The 22310-nt window shown below is 46.1% G+C and overlaps 1 protein-coding gene across 1 annotated transcript in view; it reads left to right on the forward strand.

The window, feature by feature from the left end:
- Positions 1-4222: 4222 nt before the first annotated feature.
- Positions 4223-22310, forward strand: part of LOC139276425 (GATA zinc finger domain-containing protein 14-like) — a 40010-nt gene continuing 21922 nt past the window's right edge. Inside the window, exon 1 of the mRNA XM_070894394.1 lies at positions 4223-4477. Within this exon, the coding sequence (XP_070750495.1) occupies positions 4223-4477 (255 nt within the window). The remainder of the gene's footprint in view (positions 4478-22310) is intronic.

Consider the following 22310-nt stretch of genomic DNA (forward strand, 5'->3'; position numbering starts at 1 on the left):
GCTGGGTTAAGGTCAGGTGGGTGCAGCTTTTTTTCAGTGTTTTTTGGGCGAGCGATCTTTTCGGCGATATATGGGCGATATGCCGAAAGTAACACTCGCCGATATTATAGGCGGTTTCTGGGCGTTAGTTTTGTTTAAAAACTGTATTCTGAGTCTTTGCGGCAAAAAAATATGGGCGGGTGGTTTAATTAATTCTCGGCGTTAACTTGATGCCGAAGCTAATCCTGGCGATAAATGGGCGATAAATGGACGTTAGTTTCCATTTTGGGGGGAAATGGGCAATAAATGGACGTTATACTTCATCTCAACGTTAAAATGGGCGGTAAGCGAGTGGTAGCAAAGTGAAACTGATGGAAAGTCGAGCCCTTAATCTTTAATTAAAGATTTTAAAATTCTCCTTACCAGAGATGTTAAACTAACACTCTCATAGAACCACAAAATATAATTTCTAGGACCACCGCTATTTCTTCTTTCATTTCCCTCAGGATCATAGAAACATAGAAACATAGAAAATAGGTGCAGGAGTAGGCCATTCAGCCCTTCTAGCCTGCACCGCCATTCAATGAGTTCATGGCTGAACATGCAACTTCAGTACCCCATTCCTGCTTTCTCACCATACCCCTTGATTCCCCTAGTAGTAAGGACTTCATCTAACTCCTTTTTGAATATATTTAGTGAATTGGCCTCAACAACTTTCTGTGGTAGAGAATTCCACAGGTTCACCACTCTCTGGGTGAAGAAATTCTTCCTCATCTCAGTCCTAAATGGCTTCCCCCTTATCCTTAGACTGTGTCCCCTGGTTCTGGACTTCCCCAACATTGGGAACATTCTTCCTGCATCTAACCTGTCTAACCCCGTCAGAATTTTAAACGTTTCTATGAGGTCCCCTCTCATTCTTCTGAACTCCAGTGAATACAAGCCCAGTTGATCCAGTCTTTCTTGATAGGTCAGTCCCGCCATCCCGGGAATCAGTCTGGTGAACCTTCGCTGCACTCCCTCAATAGCAAGAATGTCCTTCCTCAGGTTAGGAGACCAAAACTGTACACAATACTCCAGGTGTGGCCTCACCAAGGCCCTGTACAATTGTAGCAACACCTCCCTGCCCTTGTACTCAAATCCCCTCGCTATGAAGGCCAACATGCCATTTGCTTTCTTAACCGCCTGCTGTACCTGCATGCCAACCTTCAATGACTGATGTACCATGACACCCAGGTCTCGTTGCACCTGCCCTTTTCCTAATCTGTCACCATTCAGATAATAGTCTGTCTCTCTGTTTTTACCACCAAAGTGGATAACCTCACATTTATCCACATTATACTTCATCTGCCATGCATTTGCCCACTCACCTAACCTATCCAAGTCGCTCTGCAGCCTCATAGAATCCTCCTTGCAGCTCACACTGCCACCCAACTTAGTGTCATCCGCAAATTTGGAGATACTACATTTAATCGCCTCGTCTAAATCATTAATGTACAGTGTAAACAGCTGGGGCCCCAGCACAGAACCTTGCGGTACCCCACTAGTCACTGCCTGCCATTCTGAAAAGTCCCCATTTACTCCTACTCTTTGCTTCCTGTCTGACAACCAGTTCTCAATCCATGTCAGCACACTACCCCCAATCCCATGTGCTTTAACTTTGCACATTAATCACTTGTGTGGGACCTTGTCGAAAGCCTTCTGAAAGTCCAAATATACCACATCGACTGGTTCTCCCTTGTCCACTCTACTGGAAACATCCTCAAAAAATTCCAGAAGATTTGTCAAGCATGATTTCCCTTTCACAAATCCATGCTGACTTGGACCTATCATATTACCTCTTTCCAAATGCACTGCGATGACATCCTTAATAATTGATTCCATCATTTTACCCACTACCGATGTCAGGCTGACCGGTCTGTAATTCCCTGTTTTCTCTCTCCCTCCTTTTTTAAAAAGTGGGGTTACATTGGCTACCCTCCACTCCATAGGAACTGATCCAGAGTCAATGGAATGTTGGAAAATGACTGTCAATGCATCCACTATTTCCAAGGCCACCTCCTTAAGTATTCCTTGGCTGTCTGCAGACAGGTCCTGGAATGTTGTCCTGCTTTAGCTAAAGTAACTTTCGTTTTGTTTATTATAATCTCTCCTATCTTGGATGGATTAGTATCCTTCCCTTTTGTAAACATTGAAGTGAAGTACTTGCTAAATAGCGCACCGATTTCTGCTTGTCCTCTACTAACTCACTAACCTCTTCTCTCGGGGGTCCCACCTCACATTTTACAATCCTATAATTACTGATGTATTTGTAGAGCTCTTTTTTAAAATATTTTTTGAGATTTTCTCCTCAGTCCCTGCTTGCTTTCCTTATCCCTTTCGTAACCTCTTTCCTTATTTTCTCCTATTCCCACCTTATTTTTATCAAATGCTCTCTTATTCATTTTTAATTGGTTTCCAACCACTTTATTTATCCACGGCATTCCGAAATATGAAGAAGTCTCCTTTTTATAAAATGGTGCATGTTTGTTCCACAACTTTACAATTTCCTTTCAAAAAAATATCTTTATAATAATACTCCAAGGTGCTTGCTCACATTTATCTCAACGAAGTTCTCTATTGTATTACTCATAATTAGATCTTTGCAATATTCCTCCCTCGCAGACATAGACATACTGCTTGATGAATGGAGTCCTGCACGCAATTGAGGAATTCCTCCATTTACTTCCTCCCTGTTGCAATCAATAAGTGGATAATTAAAACCTCCTAGCAAGTCATTCTGTCTGGCCTGCTGGATGGGACAGAAATAGAACGCGAGCCGGAGCTTGAGCAGCACATTCATCTAGCCACTTTCACTTCTCCTGGGTCATAGACAGATCCGAAATGCAGCCAAGGAAAAACCATAGTAATACTTACATTCAAATTAATAATTCGCAAAAGTGATTCTCCCTGGCCCGATGTTAAAAGGATCCGTTCCCTGATTCTGGGCCCCAATGGCGGACATCTGTACCCAGAATGCACTGCGCACTCGAATGTACCCTATCCATTTTAGATTGGAGTCATGGCTTCTCATCTGCACAACTATTTCACCGAAAAAAGTGACTAGTGCTACATCTTTCCTCTCCTGGGAGTTTTCATCTGGCACCAATTGGGGCGGCATTAGTAATCTTTGCTAAGGGGCATAAGGATGACTGAGGTGGGAAATTGATGCAGACACAGGCTCCAGAAGATACCATAACATTTTCAACTTTTATCTTTGATTCATTTCTAAGCAGTATCAAATATATGTTGTGTATGTAAGATAGCATCTGACTACTGTCTGAATTTATGTTTATGCAATGTTTATGTTTATGCAATATTCCCTCCAATTTTTTTTATGCATGCTCCCTTTAAGTTTGCTGCGCAGCCAGCCACAATGCAGCCGTGCATGCGCAGTATCTCTTCCAGTGGCAGTAGCTGGGGAACGGCCTGTGTGGGACCGTGCGATTGTTACGCGACCGTGCAACCATGTGCCTTGGCGGGAACATTGATGGGTGGCCCTCAACAGCTCACCGAAACTTGTTAATTGGCCCGCCAGCCTAAATAATTGCCCACCTCTGTCCTAGAAGAATAGATTTTTTAAATTCCTAGTCATCGCCCTGATTTGTCTACAAATTTCCTCTTCCATATTGCTCCACAGTTAGAGGGCCTGTAATGCAAACCCACTAATGTAACTTTACTTTGATCTCCAACCATATGGTTTCTGTCCAAATCTCTCTGTTGGTCAACCCTTTCAGATTTTCTTAGACACTTATGTTTACATGCCTCAGATATTCGGATAGAACATGGGCTTTCTTTGCTTAAAACATCTTATTGAAAGCTTCTAACCCTTTAAAAAAGATGCATAATTGGCCGGAAAGTTCCTCAGAGTAGCCTAATAGGGTTTCCGCTGCACTTCCTGTGTACTTAAGGCATTGAAATGGGTCCAACTCTGAGGAAATTCCAGGCCCTTATATTTTCACACTATACCACTGCCACCCCACCTATCTATCTTCCTGAAATGTTACAACAAGGAATATAAGGTCCCAGTCCTGCCCAAACATAAGCCATGTCTCTGATATGATTACTATGTCATATCCCTCCATTGTTACTAATGTATCTAATTCTTCAATTTTGCTTTGGGCATTCAAGCCTGACTCCAAAGTTTTGAATCGTTTGAGAAATTGGGCTCATTTGAATCTCCTGTTAACGCCTCTGGGGGGCGATAATGGGACGCAAACGTGTTTGCGACCAGGCGCAGCGAGATCAGCAACTCCCGCTAAATTCGGCAGGAATGTTGTGGTGGCGGTATGGCGTTGTGCCCCGATTTCCTGCGCTCGAAGATTGTGACATCATCACTGTGCGCATCGCCCCCGGTAGCGCCCCCTGCAGCATCGCTGGACGAAAACACTATCAGCCGCAAGAGGCGTGCATCAGGGAGCCGGGAGATTCGGGGGCAATACTTCAAGGCGAGGTGACCGAGGTAGGTGAAAAAAAATTATACAATGCTCTCTTTGAATGTTTTTTGTTGTTTAGCCCCCGCGACCAATCAGCCTGGCACTCTGCTGCAGTACATCGGGCTGATCGGGCCGGATTGCGGCTGACGCGGGGTCTAGGTAAGTTTTTCCTTTGCAGAGCCTGCAGCAATGGCCCTTCCCTTTAAGGGAGGGATGGAGCCTTCCAACGCGGCAGCACGTGGTCCAGTGTACAGCGTTGCACACCTCCCGCTCCACCTGCTGCCTGCTACGGTTCAGGAAGGAAGTGGGGTGCCTGATTTAGCGCCCCACTTCCTCCCTGGAGCAGAAACGGCAAATTTTTTTTAAGTTAAAAAATATTAGCGTCTGGTGCTAATTTATTAAATTTTGAAATGTTAACTTATTCAAGTGTGCTATCTTATAAATGTGCCGTGCAACCGCTATAGCACTACCTGTCTTCAGGGCAGTGTTGCCCTGATCATGACTCTGTGCTTCAGTAAAGCAGTTTATTCAGATTGTTTAATGTAAAACATGACCACCAAAGTGCCTCCAAACAGATGGCAGAACGCCAAACACTGAGTGGATCAAACCTGTGTTTGGTAGCTGGCCTCCTACTGTTCCATCTCCTACTGGCAGCCAAGTAACTTTAAAGAAAGAAAGACTTACATTTATATAGTGCCTTTCGGGACCACTGGTCGTCTCAAAGCACTTTACAGCCAATAAAATACTTTTGGAGTGTAGACACTGTTGTAATGTCAGAAACGCGGCAGCCAATTTGTGCACAGCGAGCTCCCAACAACAGCAATGTGATCACGACCAGATAATCTGTTTTTAGTGATGTTAGAGAAGGGGGTACTGAAGTTGCATGTTCAGCCATGAACTCATTGAATGGCGGTGCAGGCTAGAAGGGCTGAATGGCCTACTCCTGCACCTATTTTCTATGTTTCTATGTTTCTATGATTGAGGGATAAATATTTGCCTGAACACCGGGGATAACTCTCCTGCTCTTCTTTGAAATAGTGCCACGGGATCTTTTAAGCCCACCTGAGAGGGCAGATGGGGCCACAGTTTAGCGTCTCATTTGAAAGACAGCACCTCCGATAGTGCAGCACTCTCAGCACTGTTGTGGAATTTAATGCTGCTTGTTGCCAATCATTATGGAACAACTTTTCCTTTGCAAGGAGAATAGAATGACAAAATCACCCTCTTGCCACTACATTTAACTTCACCGAGGTATTTGAATCCATTGCCTTAGGTTAATACCTTAAAGTATTGTACAGCATCACAACCTCTAATTTGAGCTTTTTGGTACCACCCTTGCTCACAATAACTAAGAGCTGACTCAATGGAACGGCACTTTCAGATACACAAGATCTCTAACCAGCCCAGTCTATACATCAAGAACTAGAGGAGGAGAGCAATAGAGAAGGAGAGACAGCGTCACTCGATCTGACACTTCCAGAGACCAGCTCAGAAAATGGCCCTGCACAAACCTTAAAGGTTTCTATCGAGCTGGGATCTGCACGTGGTGAGTCACTGGTCACACGTGGGCTCAGCCAGTGTAGGGGGAAAGGGTAGCGCTGATACTGGCTCCCGGAAGGCAAGGTCACACATGCTTTCTGCTGCACTTGACTCAGATGAGGACTTTGATGGGGCAGCCTACAGAAGAAGGATGATGAGCATGCACACAGAAATGTTTGGTGCAATGGCAGGCCTGCCAGAGAACCTCTTGCCACTGTCAAGGAGCATGGAGGAATCTGGCCCCAACCTTGCGCAAAGCTTTAAGCTGAAGCGATCGCAAAGTTTCTGTTTAAAGAGTGGACTTAGTCGAGAACATTCCGTGGACTTTATTTTTTTTCTGAGGGTATTTTCCCTGCGCTGGGGTCACCCTGGGCAGATACGTGAAAAAGCTGATTTTTGTTAAACCTCCAGAGACCGCATGGCAGTTAGCTGTGACAAAAGAACTGTCAGTCATGTACGGGTTTGCCCACCAGTCCCAGCTAAAGGATGGGGGCCATGACTATTGACAAAAGAGCTGTTGGCCAGGAAGGGCCACCCTAATATACAAAAGCAGCTCTCGTCTCCACCTCAGAAGAAGAGCAGAACAATGAACCCACCAGCCTGGCCAGCCAAAGAGGAGCCAGGTCTTTCCCAACACAAAGACTGAGAGAGATGCCCAGATTAAGGGCCATTAGTCCAATACACATGGGTTGGATGGCCCATCTCTCTAAGTGCCCATGCTTAGAAACAAAAGGATTTTAAAGATTGGTGGGAAAGATAGGGAGTAGCAAGACTCCCATAAAGAGAAGCTCTTTTCCACTTTAGCTTGTAGCTTGCAACTTGTATCTAGAGAGAGCTCTCTCTCCCTCTCGCTCCACCAAGATTGATGTACCAGAGGAGGAAGCCACAGTTCCGCAGAAGGAGCCACCGAGACTGAAAACCAGGCAGCGCCTTGCCACAGCTGAGCTGAGCGAGGAAACCAACAGTGTGTGTAGTGGTGAGCCTGATCGTGAGTGTCCCAAGCCGCTAACCAGAGATCCCAGGTGAGCTGGGTGAGACAAAGGGCTCGGGGTTTTCTCAGAAGTGAAGCATTAGGGGCTATTTCTCGGGAGGAATTCTTTCGGTTTAGCCAGACGAAGGGGCTTATGCGACTGGGTAACTCGTTGGTAGGGGTGGAGTTAGAATCCACCATAACAACAAGGAAATTACGGCACTGCCACTCTGCCAGTGCCATTGTGTTGCCTGTCAGCCATCCAATCCAGACTGCAGGCGCCCATGCTAGATGGTGCAGTCTCCAGCCGGGCCGTTTGGCTCAGAGCTGCTCAAGATCATCCTGTAAGACCATCTACAGTGTCCCCTATGGAAAGTCAGTAAACCTCCACCAGCCATGCTGTAGCCACTAAGGGAATGTACTCGGGTGATTAGTTAACTTTGTAATGCAATTTTGGAATTCATCATAGAATCATAGAAGTTTACAGCATGGAAGGAGTGGATAGTGGATAATCAAGGGGCTATAGGTAGGGAGGAACTTAATACAATCACTATCGCTAATGAAGTAGTAGTATGTAAAATAATGGGACTAAAGGCGGACAAGTGCCCTGGACCTGATGCCTTACATCCTAGAGTCTTAAGAGAAGTGGCTGCAGAGATAGTGGATGCATTGGTTGTATGCATCTGGGGCGGTCCCAGCGGATTGGAAAACCGCAAATGTAACGTCCCTATTTAAAAAAAGGAGGCAGACAAAAAGCAGGAAACTGTAGACCAGTTAGCCTAACATCTGTCGTTGGGAAAATGGAGTCCATTATTAAGGAAACAGTAGCGGGACATTTGGAAAAGCATGATTCAATCAAGCAGAGTCACCATGGTTTTATGAAAACAAAATCATGTTTGACAAATTTGCTGGAGTTCTTTGAGGATTTAATGAGCAGGGTTGATAAGGGGGAACCAGTGGATGTGGTGTATTTGGATTTCCAGAAGGCATTCGATAAGGTACCACATAAGAGGTTACTGAATATAAAAGTTCATGGGGTTAGGGGTAATATATTCGCATGGATAGAGGATTGGCTAACTAATAGAAAACAGAGAGTCAGGATAAATGGGTCATTTTATGGTTGGCAAACAGTAACTAGTGGGGTGCAGCAGGGATCGTTGCTGGGTACTCAACTATTTACAATCTATATTAATGACTTGGATGAAGGGACCGAGTGTAATGTAGCCAAGTTTGCTGATGATACAAAGATGGGTGGGAAAGCAAATTGTGAGGAGGACACAAAAAATCTGCAAAAGGATATAGACAGGATAAGTGAGTGGGCACTTTCTGTAGTCCTCTAGGGTTACTGCAGTATTGAGCCCTCGGTATCTGTCATAAGCCTCCCTTTTTTTCTTTTTCGTACTCTGCATGTCCCTTGACATCCAAGGGGCTCTAGATTTATTTGTCCTACCATTTTTGTTTAAGGGAACATACTTGCTCTGAACCCTCAGGATCTCCTCCTTGAATGCCTCCCATTGATCTGGCACTGATTTACCTTCCACAAGCTGTTTCCAGTCCAGCTTGGCTAAATCACATCTCAGCTTGGTAAAATTGGATTTTCCCCAATTTAGAACTTTTATTCCTGGTCTATCTTTGTCCTAAACCCTAAATCTAACCGAATTATGATCACTAGCACTAAAATGCTCTTCCACTGATACCCCTTCCACCTGCCCAGCTTTATTCCCTAAAACTAAGTCCAGATCCACACCCTCTCTTGTTTGGCTTAGTATATACTGGCTAAAAAAGTTCTCCTGAATGCATTTTAGGAAGTCTGCACCCTCTATAACTTTCACACTAATTCTATCCCAGTTAATATTAGGGTAGTTGAAATCTCCTACTATTACTTCCCTACAGTTTTTGTACATCTCTGAAATTCGGCTGATCGAAGAGTGCAGCCGCCGTTTTTTTCGACATTTCATGGCGTTAACAGGTGGCGCAAACCACCCAAATTTTTAGCCCATTGTGTACCCCTCACAACTTAATTACTCACCTAGCTTTGTATCATCAGCAAACGTGGATACATTACACTTAGTCTCTTCATCTAAGACATGAATATCGGTTATAAACCGATGAGGCCCCAGCACTGATCCTTGCGGCACCTCACGGGTTACAGCCTGCCAACCTGAGAATGACCCATTTATACCTACTGTCTGTTTCTGTCCTTTAACCAATCCTGTATCCATGCTAATATATTATTCCCAACCCCATGAGGCCTTATCTTGTGTAACAACTTTTGTGTGGCACCTTAGCAAATGCCTTTTGAAAATCCAAATATACTACATCCACTGTTTTCGCTTTATCTACTCTGTTAGTTACATCCTCAAAAAACTCTAATAAATTTGTTAAACACGATTTCCCTTTATAAAACTATGTTGACTCTGCCTAATTATGTGATGATTTTCTAAGTGCCCTGTTACCACTTCCTGAATGGTTTCCAGCATTTTCCTGACAACTGATGTCACACTAACTGGCCCTGTAGTTCCATGATTTTTTTCTCCCTCCTTTCTTGGATAGCGGGGTTACACTTACTATTTTCCAATCCACTGAGACCATTCCAGAATCTAGGAAATTTTTGATCACAAATGCACCCACTATCAGCACCCATAACAGCCACCACTGGAGACCTAAGGGATCGGGCCCTGGCATAAGGTAAGTGCTGGGATTGGGGGGCGGTTCCCAAACCCGCATCGTGTGGGGAAGTAGAGGGAAGGCCGGGGCAAGAGAGGCCTGAGGATTTGTTCCTGGACCCCACCGCACAATTGCAACAATCCCGCCGGATTTCTCAACCAGAGCAACAACTTGTATTTATAATAGCACCTTTAACATAGTAAATGTCCCAAGGCGCTTCACAGGAACATTTGAAGACAAAAAAATTGACACAGAGCCGCATAAGGAGAAATTAGGGCAGGTGATCAAAAGCTTACATAAGAATATAAGAAATAGCAGGAGTAGGCCAAACAGCCCCTCGAGCCTGCTCTGCCATTCATAGAAACATAGAAAATAGGTGCAGGGGTAGGCCGTTCTTCACTCAGAGAAACTTCTTCACTCAGAGAGTTGTGAACCTGTGGAATTCCCTGCCGCAGAGAGTTGTTGATGCCAGTTCATTGGATATATTCAAGAGGGAGTTAGATATGGCCCTTACGGCTAAGGGGATCAAGGGGTATGGAGAGAAAGCAGGAAAAGGATACTGAGGGAATGATCAGCCATGATCTTATTGAATGGTGGTGCAGGCTCGAATGGTCTACTCCTGCACCTATTTTCTATGTTCTATGTTTCTATGTTACCTTTATTGCACACATCCCTCATTTCTTGTTTGATGCTGTCTCCAACCTCACTACTAATGTTTGGTGGCCTGTACACAACTCCCACCAGCGTTTTCTGCCCTTTGGTATTCCGCAGCTCCCCCCATACCGACTCCACATCATCCAAGCCAATGTCCTTCCTTACTATTGCATTAATTTCCTCTTTAACCAGCAACGCCATCCCGCCTCCTTTTCCTCTCTGTCCATCCTTCCTAAATGTTGAATACCCCTGGATGTTGAGTTCCCAGCCTTGGTCACCCTGGAGCCATGTCTCTGTGATGCCAATTACATCATATCCATTAACTGCTATCTGCGCAGTTAATTCGTCCACCTTATTCCGAATACTCCTCGCAGTGAGGCACAGAGCCTTCAGGCTTGCCTTTTTAACACACCTTGCCCCTTTAGAATTTTGCTGTAATGTGGCCCTTTTTGTTTTTTGCCTTGGGATTCCCTGCCCTCCACTTTTACTATTCTCCTTTCTATCTTTTGCCTCTGTCTCCCTTTTATTTCCCTCTGCCTCCCTGCATAGGTTCCCGTCCCCCTGCCATATTAGTTTAACTCCTCCCCAACAGCACTAGCAAACACTCCCCCTAGGACATTGCAGACCGTTCGGTTTGTACTGGTCCCACCTCCTCCAGAACCGGTTCCAATGCCCCAGGAATTTGAATCCCTCCCTTCTGCACCACTCCTCAAGCCACGTATTCATCTGAGCTACCCTGCGATTCTTACTCTGACTAGCACGTGGCACTGGTAGCAATCCTGAGATTACTACTTTTGAGGTCCTACTTTTTAAATTTAGCTCCGAGCTCCCTAAATTCGTCTCGGAGGACCTCATCCCGTTTTTTACCTGTATCGTTGGTACCAATGTGCACCACGACAACTGGCTGTTCACCCTCCCTTTTCAGAATGTCCTGCACCCGCTCCGAGACATCCTTGACCCTTGCACCAGGGAGGCAACATACCATCCTGGAGTCTCGGTTGCGGCCGCAGAAACGCCTATCTATTCCCCTTACAATTGAATCCCCTATCACTATCGCTCTCCCACTCTTTTTCCTGTCCTCCTGTGCAGCAGAGCCACCCATGGTGCCATGAACTTGGCTGCTGCTGCCCTCCCCTGATGAGTCATCAATAAGAACATGCCTGATCATTGACCTCAACTCCACTTTCCTGCCCAATATCCATATCACTGGATTCTCCTAGACTCCAAAAATCTATTTATCTTAACCTTGAAAATATTCAGAGTCTCAGCAGCCTCAGCCCTCTGGGACAGAGAATTCCAAAGATTCACAACCCTCTGTGTGAACAGATTCTTCCTCATCTCTGACTTAAATGTCCTACCCCTTATCCAGAGACTTGCCCCCTAGTTCTAGACACTCCAGCTAGGGGAATCAACTTCAAAGCATCTACCCTGTCAATCCCCTTCAGTATCTTGTATGTTTCAATGAGATCACCTCTCATTCTTCTAAACCCCAGAGAATAGGTCCATTCGACACAATCTCCCATCATGAGAGCCCTCTAATCCCAGGAATCAATCTAGTGAACCTTTGTTAGAGAAGCCTTGAACCTCCACTTTTGTGGTTATCACCAAAAAGATGGACATTATTTTCGGCGTGGGCATTAAAAAAGGATTTTCAGATCACCGGCTTCTCGCCCATTCTCAAAACACCTCGTTTCCATTTATGAAAATGGGCATTACCGGAAGCGATATCAAATGGGTGATAGCGTTAAATTTTTTTGAAGACGTGTCTGAGAGAGGAGGAGGCATCACAGCACGCTTTGGAGACTGACGCTGGAGAGAGCAGTGAGGTGGGAGAGGAGCACATTGGAGGGCGCAAAAGAGCCAGGAGGGTTCTCGGACGAGGCAAATGCCTCCCTCCTGCAGGAGGTCGAGTTACGTTGGGGTGATTTGACACAGGGAGGGCGTGGGAAGCCCACCCCAAAGGCCTACCAGAGGATATGGACCGAGATAGCAGAGGTGGTCTCGTCGGTGACCAACGAGGTTCATGAGGGCAACCAATGCCGCAAACGATGGAACGACCTTGTGGGATCCGCAAGAGTATTACATTGATTTACATGTACTTATGTATTTATATAATTTGATTTGTAACAGTCATGAGTGACTATCGTCAGATGTGAGGTCTCTCACTTTTACCCGGAATGTTTTACTCAAAGCCTGCGGTCACAGTGCATGTCTTTAGGTGAGAAGGATAATTTTCATAAGAATGATGATTACATCTGTCGGTTATGAGTTGTATCAGTGTCTGTGACAGTACCTAGCAATGATATCACGCAATGATCTCATGCCATGTCATCCTGTCACCTTTTACAGAAGAAGCTCTCGACGATGAGGTCCGTGCAGAGGCGAACGGGTGGGGGGCCACCAGTCCCCAGCGACATCACTGAGATGGAGGAGCGAGTGCTCACACTCGTGGGGAAGTACCCCCGGACAGCCACGGACACATCTGCAGACCCTGAAGCGATGCCACGTGAGTAAAGTTTACACCATTGCGTAATGTAAATCTATAGATGCCACACCCACTCATATATGATAGATGATTTCTAAAATTGTTATAGAAATAATGATGGTCGAATGAAAATCATTGCAATGCAAATGTCATGAAACGTTATGTCTGCGATGGTGCTTTTGTCGTGCATATGCTGTGTGTAGCGCTGGACTCACCTTGTGACCCTAGCACCCCCTTCTCCTCTAATAACCTCATTTGTGTTTTTTAGCTCAGCCAGCAGCGCGTCCCAAGGCAAGACCACAGAGGCCAGGAGGTGGGGGCGCGGGGCAGGAGTCGACGAATGATCGATCCTACATCTGGTGCTGAGGAGCTCTGAGCACCTCGCCGCAGTGCATCCCATTTGTCCCCAGGGTCGCGCCGACCACGTGGAGGTTCCGTGGCCATGGCAGGTCTGTTCCACGAGTGCCACATGACAGCAGAGAGATGGTACAGTTGTCCAGGAGGACCGTAGATATTGGTGACCAGCTCATCGAAGCATTAGGGGCATATCCCGACAGTGGCCACCATGACCGAGTACATTCCGCGGATGGAGGAGACCCTGGATGCGATAGCCAGGAACACTGCTGCCACCGGCCTCCCAATGGTCCCCGAGCGCGACACTCCACTCCTAGGTTCCGCATCACCACTGCGAACGACAGATGAGAGCAAGGACTAAGATCCTGCTTCTGTATTAGAGAATGTTGCCCCCTCGGCACCCCCCACTCCCGTACCTGTCCAACCAATGCATCTGCCTTCATCCCCCCCAATGAGGCACCGCCTGAGGAGCTCCTCGGCCAGGCGCCGTGGAGCGAGGAGGGGAAGGGGTAGAGGTGGGGTGAATCAGAGGGGGGGAAGGAAAGTGAGGTGCATGTCCGCAGGTGATGGCTGTGTTATATCTCCATCTGGGTGTATGCAATTTGTTGCATTGTATGGGGGCTGGGGACATGGTCCTCTTTTGCCTTTGTATTCTGTGTTGCTGGACATGTTGAACATGTGATTGATGTCAATGGTGGAAAAAGTGGGATGCGGGCGGTGGTTTGGTGTTATTGCCTGCGATACTTCTGATTTCAGACCAATGTTGGTATAAAATTTTTGTTATTGAACATAACCTTGTTGCGCATTGTCTTAGATAGCTGCACTGTTACACACTGGTGATTCCTTACCATGAAAGGGCTAAATACAACTTAACATCAATCAACGTAAACTTTAACTGGCACCAAGGCGATGGGCACCACTGATGTCTAAGCTGCACACGCACAGCAGTGTGTCAGGGTTGTCACTCACATTAACGCTCTTTCAGGCAAATCGTTCAAATTTCAGCTCCTCATAAGAGTGGGATTTAAAAATGCCAGCCACACCGCTGGCGTTCGTTCAGAACAGTTCCACTTTTTGTGGGCTGTTTTTTGAGCGAGTGATATTGTGGGCGATATGTGTGCGAGGTGGGGAAAGTGACAGGGGGCGATCTCCTGGACGTCAGTTTCGCCAAATGTGCTCTTTACGACAATAAAAAGTGGGCGGGCGGTATTATTGAATCTCAGCGTTAATTCTGTGCAGAAAGTAACGCTGAGCGACACTCTGGGTGTTGATTTCGCTCATTCTGATGATTCCGCCCCCAAAAAGTGGGCGGGCGGTATTATTGAATTTCGGCGTTAATTCCATGTGGAAAGTAACGCTGAGCGACACTATGGGTGTTGATTTCGCTCATTCTGATGATTCCGCCCCAAAAATGTGGGCAGGCGGTAATATTTTTTCCCGGTGTTAACCACATGGGGAAAGTAACGCTCGGTGATAAGTTTCCTAAAAATGCCCATCAGTTTCCATTTTGTGCCAAAATGGGCAAAATATAGGCATTATACGTCATTTCGGCGGTAAAATGGGCGTTAAGTGGATGTTAAGCATGCCATTTGGAGGTTCTAGCCCCAAAACTGTGCACAGTACTCCAGCTGTGGTCTCACCAAGATCCTATACAATTGTAGCAAGAATTCCTTACTCTTATACTCCAAACCCTTTGCAATAAAGGATAACATGCCATTTGCCTTCCTTATTGCTTGCTGTACCTGCATGCTAGCTTTCTGTGTTTCTTGCACAAGGACATCCCAATCTCACTGAACACCAACATTTAAAAGTTTCTCACCATTTAAAAAATATATTTTTCTATTCTTCCTACTAATGTGAATAACCTAATATTTCTCTACATATTACTCCATCTTCTACCTTATTTCCCACTCACTTAGGCCAACAATATCTCTTTGCAGACATTTATGTTCACCTCAGTTTACTGTCCCACCTAGCTTTGTATCGTCAGCAAACTTGGATACATTACACTCGGTCCCTTCATCTAAGTCACTAATATAGACTGTAAATAGCTGAGGCCCCAGCACTGATCCCTGCAGCACCCCACTAGTTGCAGCCTGCCAAGCTGAAAAAGACCCCTTCATCACTACTCTCTGTTTTCTGCCCATTAACCAATCCTCTATCCATGCTAATACATTACCTCCAATTCCATGATCCCTTATCTTGTGTAATAATCTTTTATGTGGCACCTTATCGAATGCCTTTTGGAAATCCAAATATACTACATCCACTGGTTCCCCTTTATCTACCCTGCTAGTTACATCCTCAAAAAACTCTAATAAATTTGTCAAACACGATTTCCTTTTCATAAAACCATGTTGACTCTGCCTAATCATATTATGATTTTCTAAGTGTCCTGATACCACTTACTTTACAATGGTTCCAGCATTTTCCCAATGACAGATGTCAGGCTAACTGGCCTGTAGTTCCCTGTTTTCTCTCTCCCTCCTTTCTTGAAAGTGGTGTTACATTTGCGACCTTCCAATCCATTCTAGAATCTAGGGAATTTTGAAAGATCATAGAAACATAGAAAATAGGTGCAGGAGTCGGCCATTCGGCCCTTCGAGCCTGCACCACCATTCAATAAGATCATGGCTGATCATTCCCTCGGTACCCCTTTCCTGCTTTCTCTCCATACCCCTTGAGCCCCTTAGCCATAAGGGCCATGTCTAACTCCCTCTTGAATATATCCAATGAACTGACATCAACAACTCTCTGCAGCAGGGAATTACACAGGTTAACAACTCTCTGAGTGAAGAAGTTTCTCCTCATCTCAGTCCTAAATGGCCTACCCCTTATCCTTAGACTGTGACCCCTGGTTCTGGACTTCCCCAACATCGGGAACATTATACCCGCATCTAACCTGTCCCGTCTCGTCAGAATCTTATATGTTTCTATGAGATCCCCTCTCATCCTTCTTAACTCCAATGTATAAAGGCCCAGTTGATCCAGTCTCTCCTCATATGTCAGTCCTGCCATTCCGGGAATCAGTCTGGTGAACCTTCACACTCCCTCAATAGCAAGAATGTCCTTCCTCAGATTAGGAGACCAAAACTGAACACAATATTCCAGGTGAGGCCTCGCCAAGGCCCTGTACAACTGCAGTAAGACCTCCCTGCTCCTATACTCAAATCCCCTAGCTATGAAGGCCAACATACCATTTGCTTTCTTCACCGCCTGCTGTACCTGTATGCCACTTTCAATGACTGATGTACCATGACACCCAGGTCTCGTTGCACCTCCCCTTTTCCTAATCTGCCACCATTCAGATAAACCAATGCATCCGCTATCTCTGCAGCAACCTCTTTTAGAACCCTAGGTTGCAGGCCCAGGACATGACGATTTGTCAGCTTTTAGTCCTATTAATTTCTCTAGTACTTTTTCTTTACTTATATTAATTACATTAAGTTCCTCACCCTCATTAGATCCTTGGTTCCCCACCATTTTAGGTATGATTTTTGCATCTTTGGCTGTGAAGACAGATACAAAATATTTGTTTAATGTTTCTGCCATTTCCTTATTCCCCATAATAATTTCTCCTGCCTCAGTTTCTAAGGGACCAATGTTTACTTTTGCTACTCTCTTTTTACATACTTGTAGAAGCTCTTACAATCTGTTTTCATACTTTTTGCTAGTTTCCTCTCATGGTCAATTTTGTTCCCTTATTAATTTTTGGTCATCTGGTTTCTGAAACTTTCCCAAACCTCAGGCTTACAACGATTCTTCACAACATTATAAGCTTCTTCCTTCAATCTAATGATATGCTTAAATTCTTTAGTTAGCCATGGATCGATCACCTTTCCTGTGGAGTTTTTGTTTCTCAATGGAATGTAGTTGTTGAGAATTAGGAACTATTTCTCTAAATGCTAACCATTGCATTTATCTACTGCCACACCTTTTATCTATTTTTCCAATCTATCATAGCCAACTCACCCCTCATACCTATGTAATTGGCTTTATTTAAGTTTACGACTCTGGTTTCGGAGTTAGGCAAGGCACTCTCAAACGTAACGTGAGGCTCTATCATATTATGATCACTGCACCAGAGGATCCTATTCTATGAGATTGTGAATTAACCTTGTCTCATTACAAAATACAAGATCTAAAATAGCTTGTTCACTGGTTCGTTCCATGACATGGTCAAAGAGGTAGGTTTTAAGGAGCATCTTAAAGGAGGAAATAGAGGTATAGAGGAGGAGAGGTTTAGGTAGGGAATTCCAGAGCTTGGGGCCTAGGCAACAGAAGGCATGGCCATCAATGGTTGAGCGATTATAATCAGGGGTGCTCAAGAGGGCAGAATTAGAGGAGTGCAGATATCTCGGGGGGGGCTGGGGATTGTGGGGCTGGAGGAGATTACAGAGATAGGGAGGGGCGAGGCCATGGAGGGATTTGAAAACAAGGATGAGAATTTTAAAATTGAGGCATTGCTTAACTGGGAGCTAATGTAGGTCAGCGAACCCAGGGGTGATGGATGAGCGGGACTTGGTGTGAGTTAGGACAACGGCAGCTGAGTTTTGGATCACCTCAAGTTTACGTAGAGTAGAATGTGGGAGGCCAGCCAGGAGAGCATTGTAATAGTCAAATCTAGAGGCATGGATGAGAGGTTCAGCATTGGATGAGCTGAGACAAGGGAAGAGACAGGCGATATTACGGAGGTGGAAATAGACGGTCTTAGTTATGCTGCGGGTATATGGTCGAAAGCTCATTTCAGGGGCACACATCACACCAAGGTTGCGAACAGTGTGTTCAGCCTCACAGATGTTGGGAGAGGGATGGATTCAATGGCTTGGGAATGGAGTTTGTGGCGGGGACCGAAAACAATAGCTTTGGTCTTTCGAATATTCAATTAGAGAAAATTTCCGCTGATCCAGAACTGGATATTGGACAAGCAGTTTTACAATTTAGAGATTGTGGAGGGTTCTAGAGACATGGTAGTGAGGTCAAGCTGGGTGTCACTCAGGTACATGTGAAAACTGACGCTGTGTTTTTGGATGACATTGCCAAGGGGCAACATGTAGATGAGAAATAGGAGGGGCCAAGGATAAATCTTTGGTGGTCATAAGAGGTAACAATACGGGAGTGGGAAGAGAAGCCATCATGGGTGATTCTCTGGCTATTATTAGATAGATAAGAATGGCACCAGCCGAGTCCAGTCCCATCCAGCTGGACGATGGTGGAGAGGCGTTGGAGAAAGATGGAGTGGTCAACCCGTGTCAAAGGCTGCAGACAAGTCAAGAAGACTGAGGAGGGTTGGTTTGCCTTCGTCACAGTCACAATGGATGTCATTTGTGACTTTGATGAGAGCCGTTTTGGTACTGTGGCAGGGGCGGGAACCTGATTGGAGGGATTGAAACATGGAGTTGTGGGAAAGATGGGTACGGATTATGCAGCGAGTGGTTAGCATTTGGAATGCACTGCCTGAAAGAGTGGTGGAGGCAGACTCAATCTTGCATTTCAAAAGGAAATTGGATAAATACCTGAAGGAAAAAAAATTACAGGGCTACAGGGAAAGGGTGGGGTGGAACTAGCTGAAGTGTTGTTGTAGAGAGCTGGCACGGGCTTGACAGGCATAATGGCCTCATTCTGTACTGTAACAATTCTATGATTCTATGATAAGGGGGGGGGGACACTCAATGACTTTGGAGATGAAAGAGAAGTTGGAGATGGGTGATAGTTTGCAAGGACGGAGGGGTTAAGGGTTGTTTATTTGAGGAGAGGGATGATGACAGCAGATTTGAGGGAGAGGGGAACAGTACCTGAGGAGGGAGAACTGTTCACAATGTCAGCTAACATGGAAGCCAGAAAAGGAAGTTGGGTGGTTAGCAGTCTGGGGGGAATAGGGTTGAGGGAGCAGGAAGTGGGTCTCAGAGACGATGAGCATGGGATGTCATGAGGGGTGATCGGAGAGAAACTGGAGAAAGATGTGAGGTCTGCACTAGGGCAGGGCGGATACTTTTAGGAAGTTTGGCCCAGTGGGCTCAGGCAAGGAAGGGAAGTGGCAGAAGCAGCTGAACGGACGGTCCCAATCTTAGAGACAAATAAGTCCATGAGCTCCTCACAATTGTAGTTGGAGGGGAGGCTGGATTCTCGTGTGGCTTTGACACCGGGCAGGCCTCCGTCTGAGTCTTTGTAAAAACCACGTTGTGGTACACATGATGTTTTTGCGCCATGAATGTTACATCTAAATTAAGCCTCGGTCAACTTCAAAGTCGGGACGAAAAATGGGGTAGAGTTTCCGCTTTGGCCGCAATCGGATATTTGGGTGCAAATTGCGCTTGAAATTGCGCTAGTTTTCCAAATTTTAGTTATGGTATAAGTTTCCTCTCGAACTCATTTTCGTAACCACAAACGTAAAATCTTCCATGAACCGGCGCAGTCAGGCACTGTTTTCGAATGTCATTGTCTATTTTTTTCCCCTTGCATTAAAAACATATTCCTTGATGTATTTAACAGTGATAACCTGGTGCATTTTTATTAATACAGCTGAAAATTGGGTTTATCACAAAGAATAAGCATTTCCAATGAGTGGCTTGTCCACCACCTATAAGTAACTTGATTTTAAATATCATCATCATAGGCAATCCCTCGAAATCGAGGAAGACTTGCTTCCACTCTAAAAGTTAGCTGAACAGTCCAATACGGGAATTACAGTCTCTGTCACAGGCGGGACAGACAGTCGTTGAGGGAACGGGTGGTTGGGGAATCTGGTTTGTCGCACGCTCCTTCCACTGCCTGCGCTTACTTTTTGCTTGTTCTCAGCAATGGGACCCGAGGTGCTCAGCGCCCTCCCAGATGCTCTTCCTCCACTTAGGGCGGTCTTTCACGAGGGACTCACACATGTCGGTGTGGATGTTGCATTTTATCAAGAGGCTTTGAGGGTGACCTTGAAACGTTTCCTCTGCCCACCTGCAGCTGCTTGCCGTGTAGGAGTTCCGAGTAGAGCGTTTGCTTTGGGAGTCTTGTATCAGGCATGCGAACAATGTGGCACGCCCAATGGAGCTGGTCGAGTGTGGTCAGTGCTTCGATGCTGGGGATGTTGGCCTGATTGAGGATATTAACGTTGGTGCATCTATCATTCTGATGGGTTCAGACAGGTTAGATGCAGGAAGAATGTTCCCAATGTTGGGGAAGTCCAGAACCAGGGGTCACAGTCTAAGGATAAGGGGTAAGCCATTTAGGACCAAGATGAGGAGAAACTTCTTCACCCAGAGAGTGGTGAACCTGTGGAATTCTCTACCACAGAAAGTAGTTGAGGCCAATTCACTAAATATATTCAAAAAGGAGTTAGATGAAATCCTTACTACTCGGGGGATCAAGGGGTATGGCGAGAAAGCAGTAGAAGTTGCATGTTCAGCCATGAACCCATTGAATGGCGGTGCAGGCTAGAAGGGCCGAATGGCCTACTCCTGCATCTATTTTCTATGTTTCTATCCCAGGGGATTTGCAGGATCTTGAGGAGATATCGGTGGTATTTCTCCAGTGATTTGAGGTGTCTACTGTACATGGTCTATGTCTCTGAGCCATACAGGAGGGTGGTTCTCACTACAGCCCTGCAGACCATAAGCCTGGTGCCTGACCTTCGAATACTTTCTTCCTCAGGCGGCTGAAGACTGCGCTGGCACACTGGAGGCAGTGTTGAACCTCGGCGGCGATGTCTGCCCTTGCCGATAATAGGCTCCCGAGGTATGGAAAGTGTCCACATTGTCCAGGGCCGCGCCGTGGACATGGATCATTGGGGGCAGTGCTGTATGGCGGGGTCAGGTTGTCAGAGGACCTTTGTCTTCTGGATGTTTAGTGTAAGGCCCATGCTTTCGTACGCCTCGGTGAAGATGTTGACTATGATTTAGAGTTCAGCCTCTGAATGTGCGCAGACGCAAGCGTCGTCCGTGTACAGTAACTCGACGACAGAGGTTGGGATGGTCTTGGATCTGATCTGGAGGCGACGAAGGTTGAACAAGTTCCCACTGGTTCTGTAGTTTAGTTCCACTACAGCGGGGAACTTGAGTGTGAGGTGGAGCATTGCAACAAGGAAGATTTAGAAGAGGGTTGGCGCGATGAAGCAGCCCTGCTTGACCCCGGTCCGGATGTGGTTTGGGTCTGTGGTGGATCCGTTGGTCAAGATCATGGCTCGCATGTCGTCGTGGAGCAGGCGGAGGATGGCGACAAACTTTTGGGGGCAGCCGAAACAGAGGACGACGCTCCATAGTCCTTCGCGGTTAACAGTGTCAAAGGCCTTTGTATGGTCAAAGAATGCCAAGTACAGGGGTTGGTGATGTTCCTTGCATTTCTCTTGCAGTTGGCGTGCTGTAAATATCATGTCCGTTGTACCCGGTAGTAGACGGAATCTGCACTGTGACTCTGGGAGGAGCTCCTCAGCCACAGGGAGAAAACGGTTGAGGAGGATTCTAGCGATGACGTTCCCAGTGGCTGATAAGAGGGAAATTCCTCTGTAGTTGCCGCAGTCAGACTTGTCCCCTTTTTAACAGATTGTCATGATTACTGCATCTCAGAGCTCCCGGCATGCTCTCATCCTTCCAGATGAGAGATGAGGTCATGCATTCGTGCCAATAATATCTCTCCACCATACTTTAGTGCCTCAGCGGGGATTCTATCTGCTCTCAAAGTCTTGTTGTTCTTGAGCTTTTCTACCTCGTGCACGGCTGGGGTTTTGCTGAGATGGTGGCGGGTAGCATGTTGCGGGATGGAGTCGAGGACTCTCGTGTCAAAGGCAGAGTTAAGGAGATCTTCGAAGTGCTCCTTCCAGCGGGTCTTGACTGCCTCAGTGTCCTTGATGAGTATCTCCCCAGCAATGGGGTGGAGCCTTGGGTGCTTGGCAGTAGGTGGACTTGACTGCGGTGAAGAATCCTCAGACATCATGGTTGTCGGCCAGCTGCTGAATCTCCTGTGCTTTCTCCATCCACCGTCTATTCTTTAGGTCACGGGTTTTTTGTTGGACCTCGGCCTTGAACCGTCTGTAAAGCTGCTTTGCTGCTCCCAAGTTGGGTTGTTTTAGGTTCAGAAATGTCCTGCGCTTGCAATTTATTAGCTCTCGGATCTCCTGGTCATTCTCATCAAACCAGTCCTGGTGTTTCCTGGATGAGTGACCGAGCATCTCTTCGCAGGCACTGGTTATGGTGGTCTGGAGGACAGA

The sequence above is a fragment of the Pristiophorus japonicus genome, chromosome 11 (genome assembly GCF_044704955.1).
Source record: "Pristiophorus japonicus isolate sPriJap1 chromosome 11, sPriJap1.hap1, whole genome shotgun sequence".
NCBI lineage: Eukaryota > Metazoa > Chordata > Chondrichthyes > Pristiophoridae > Pristiophorus > Pristiophorus japonicus.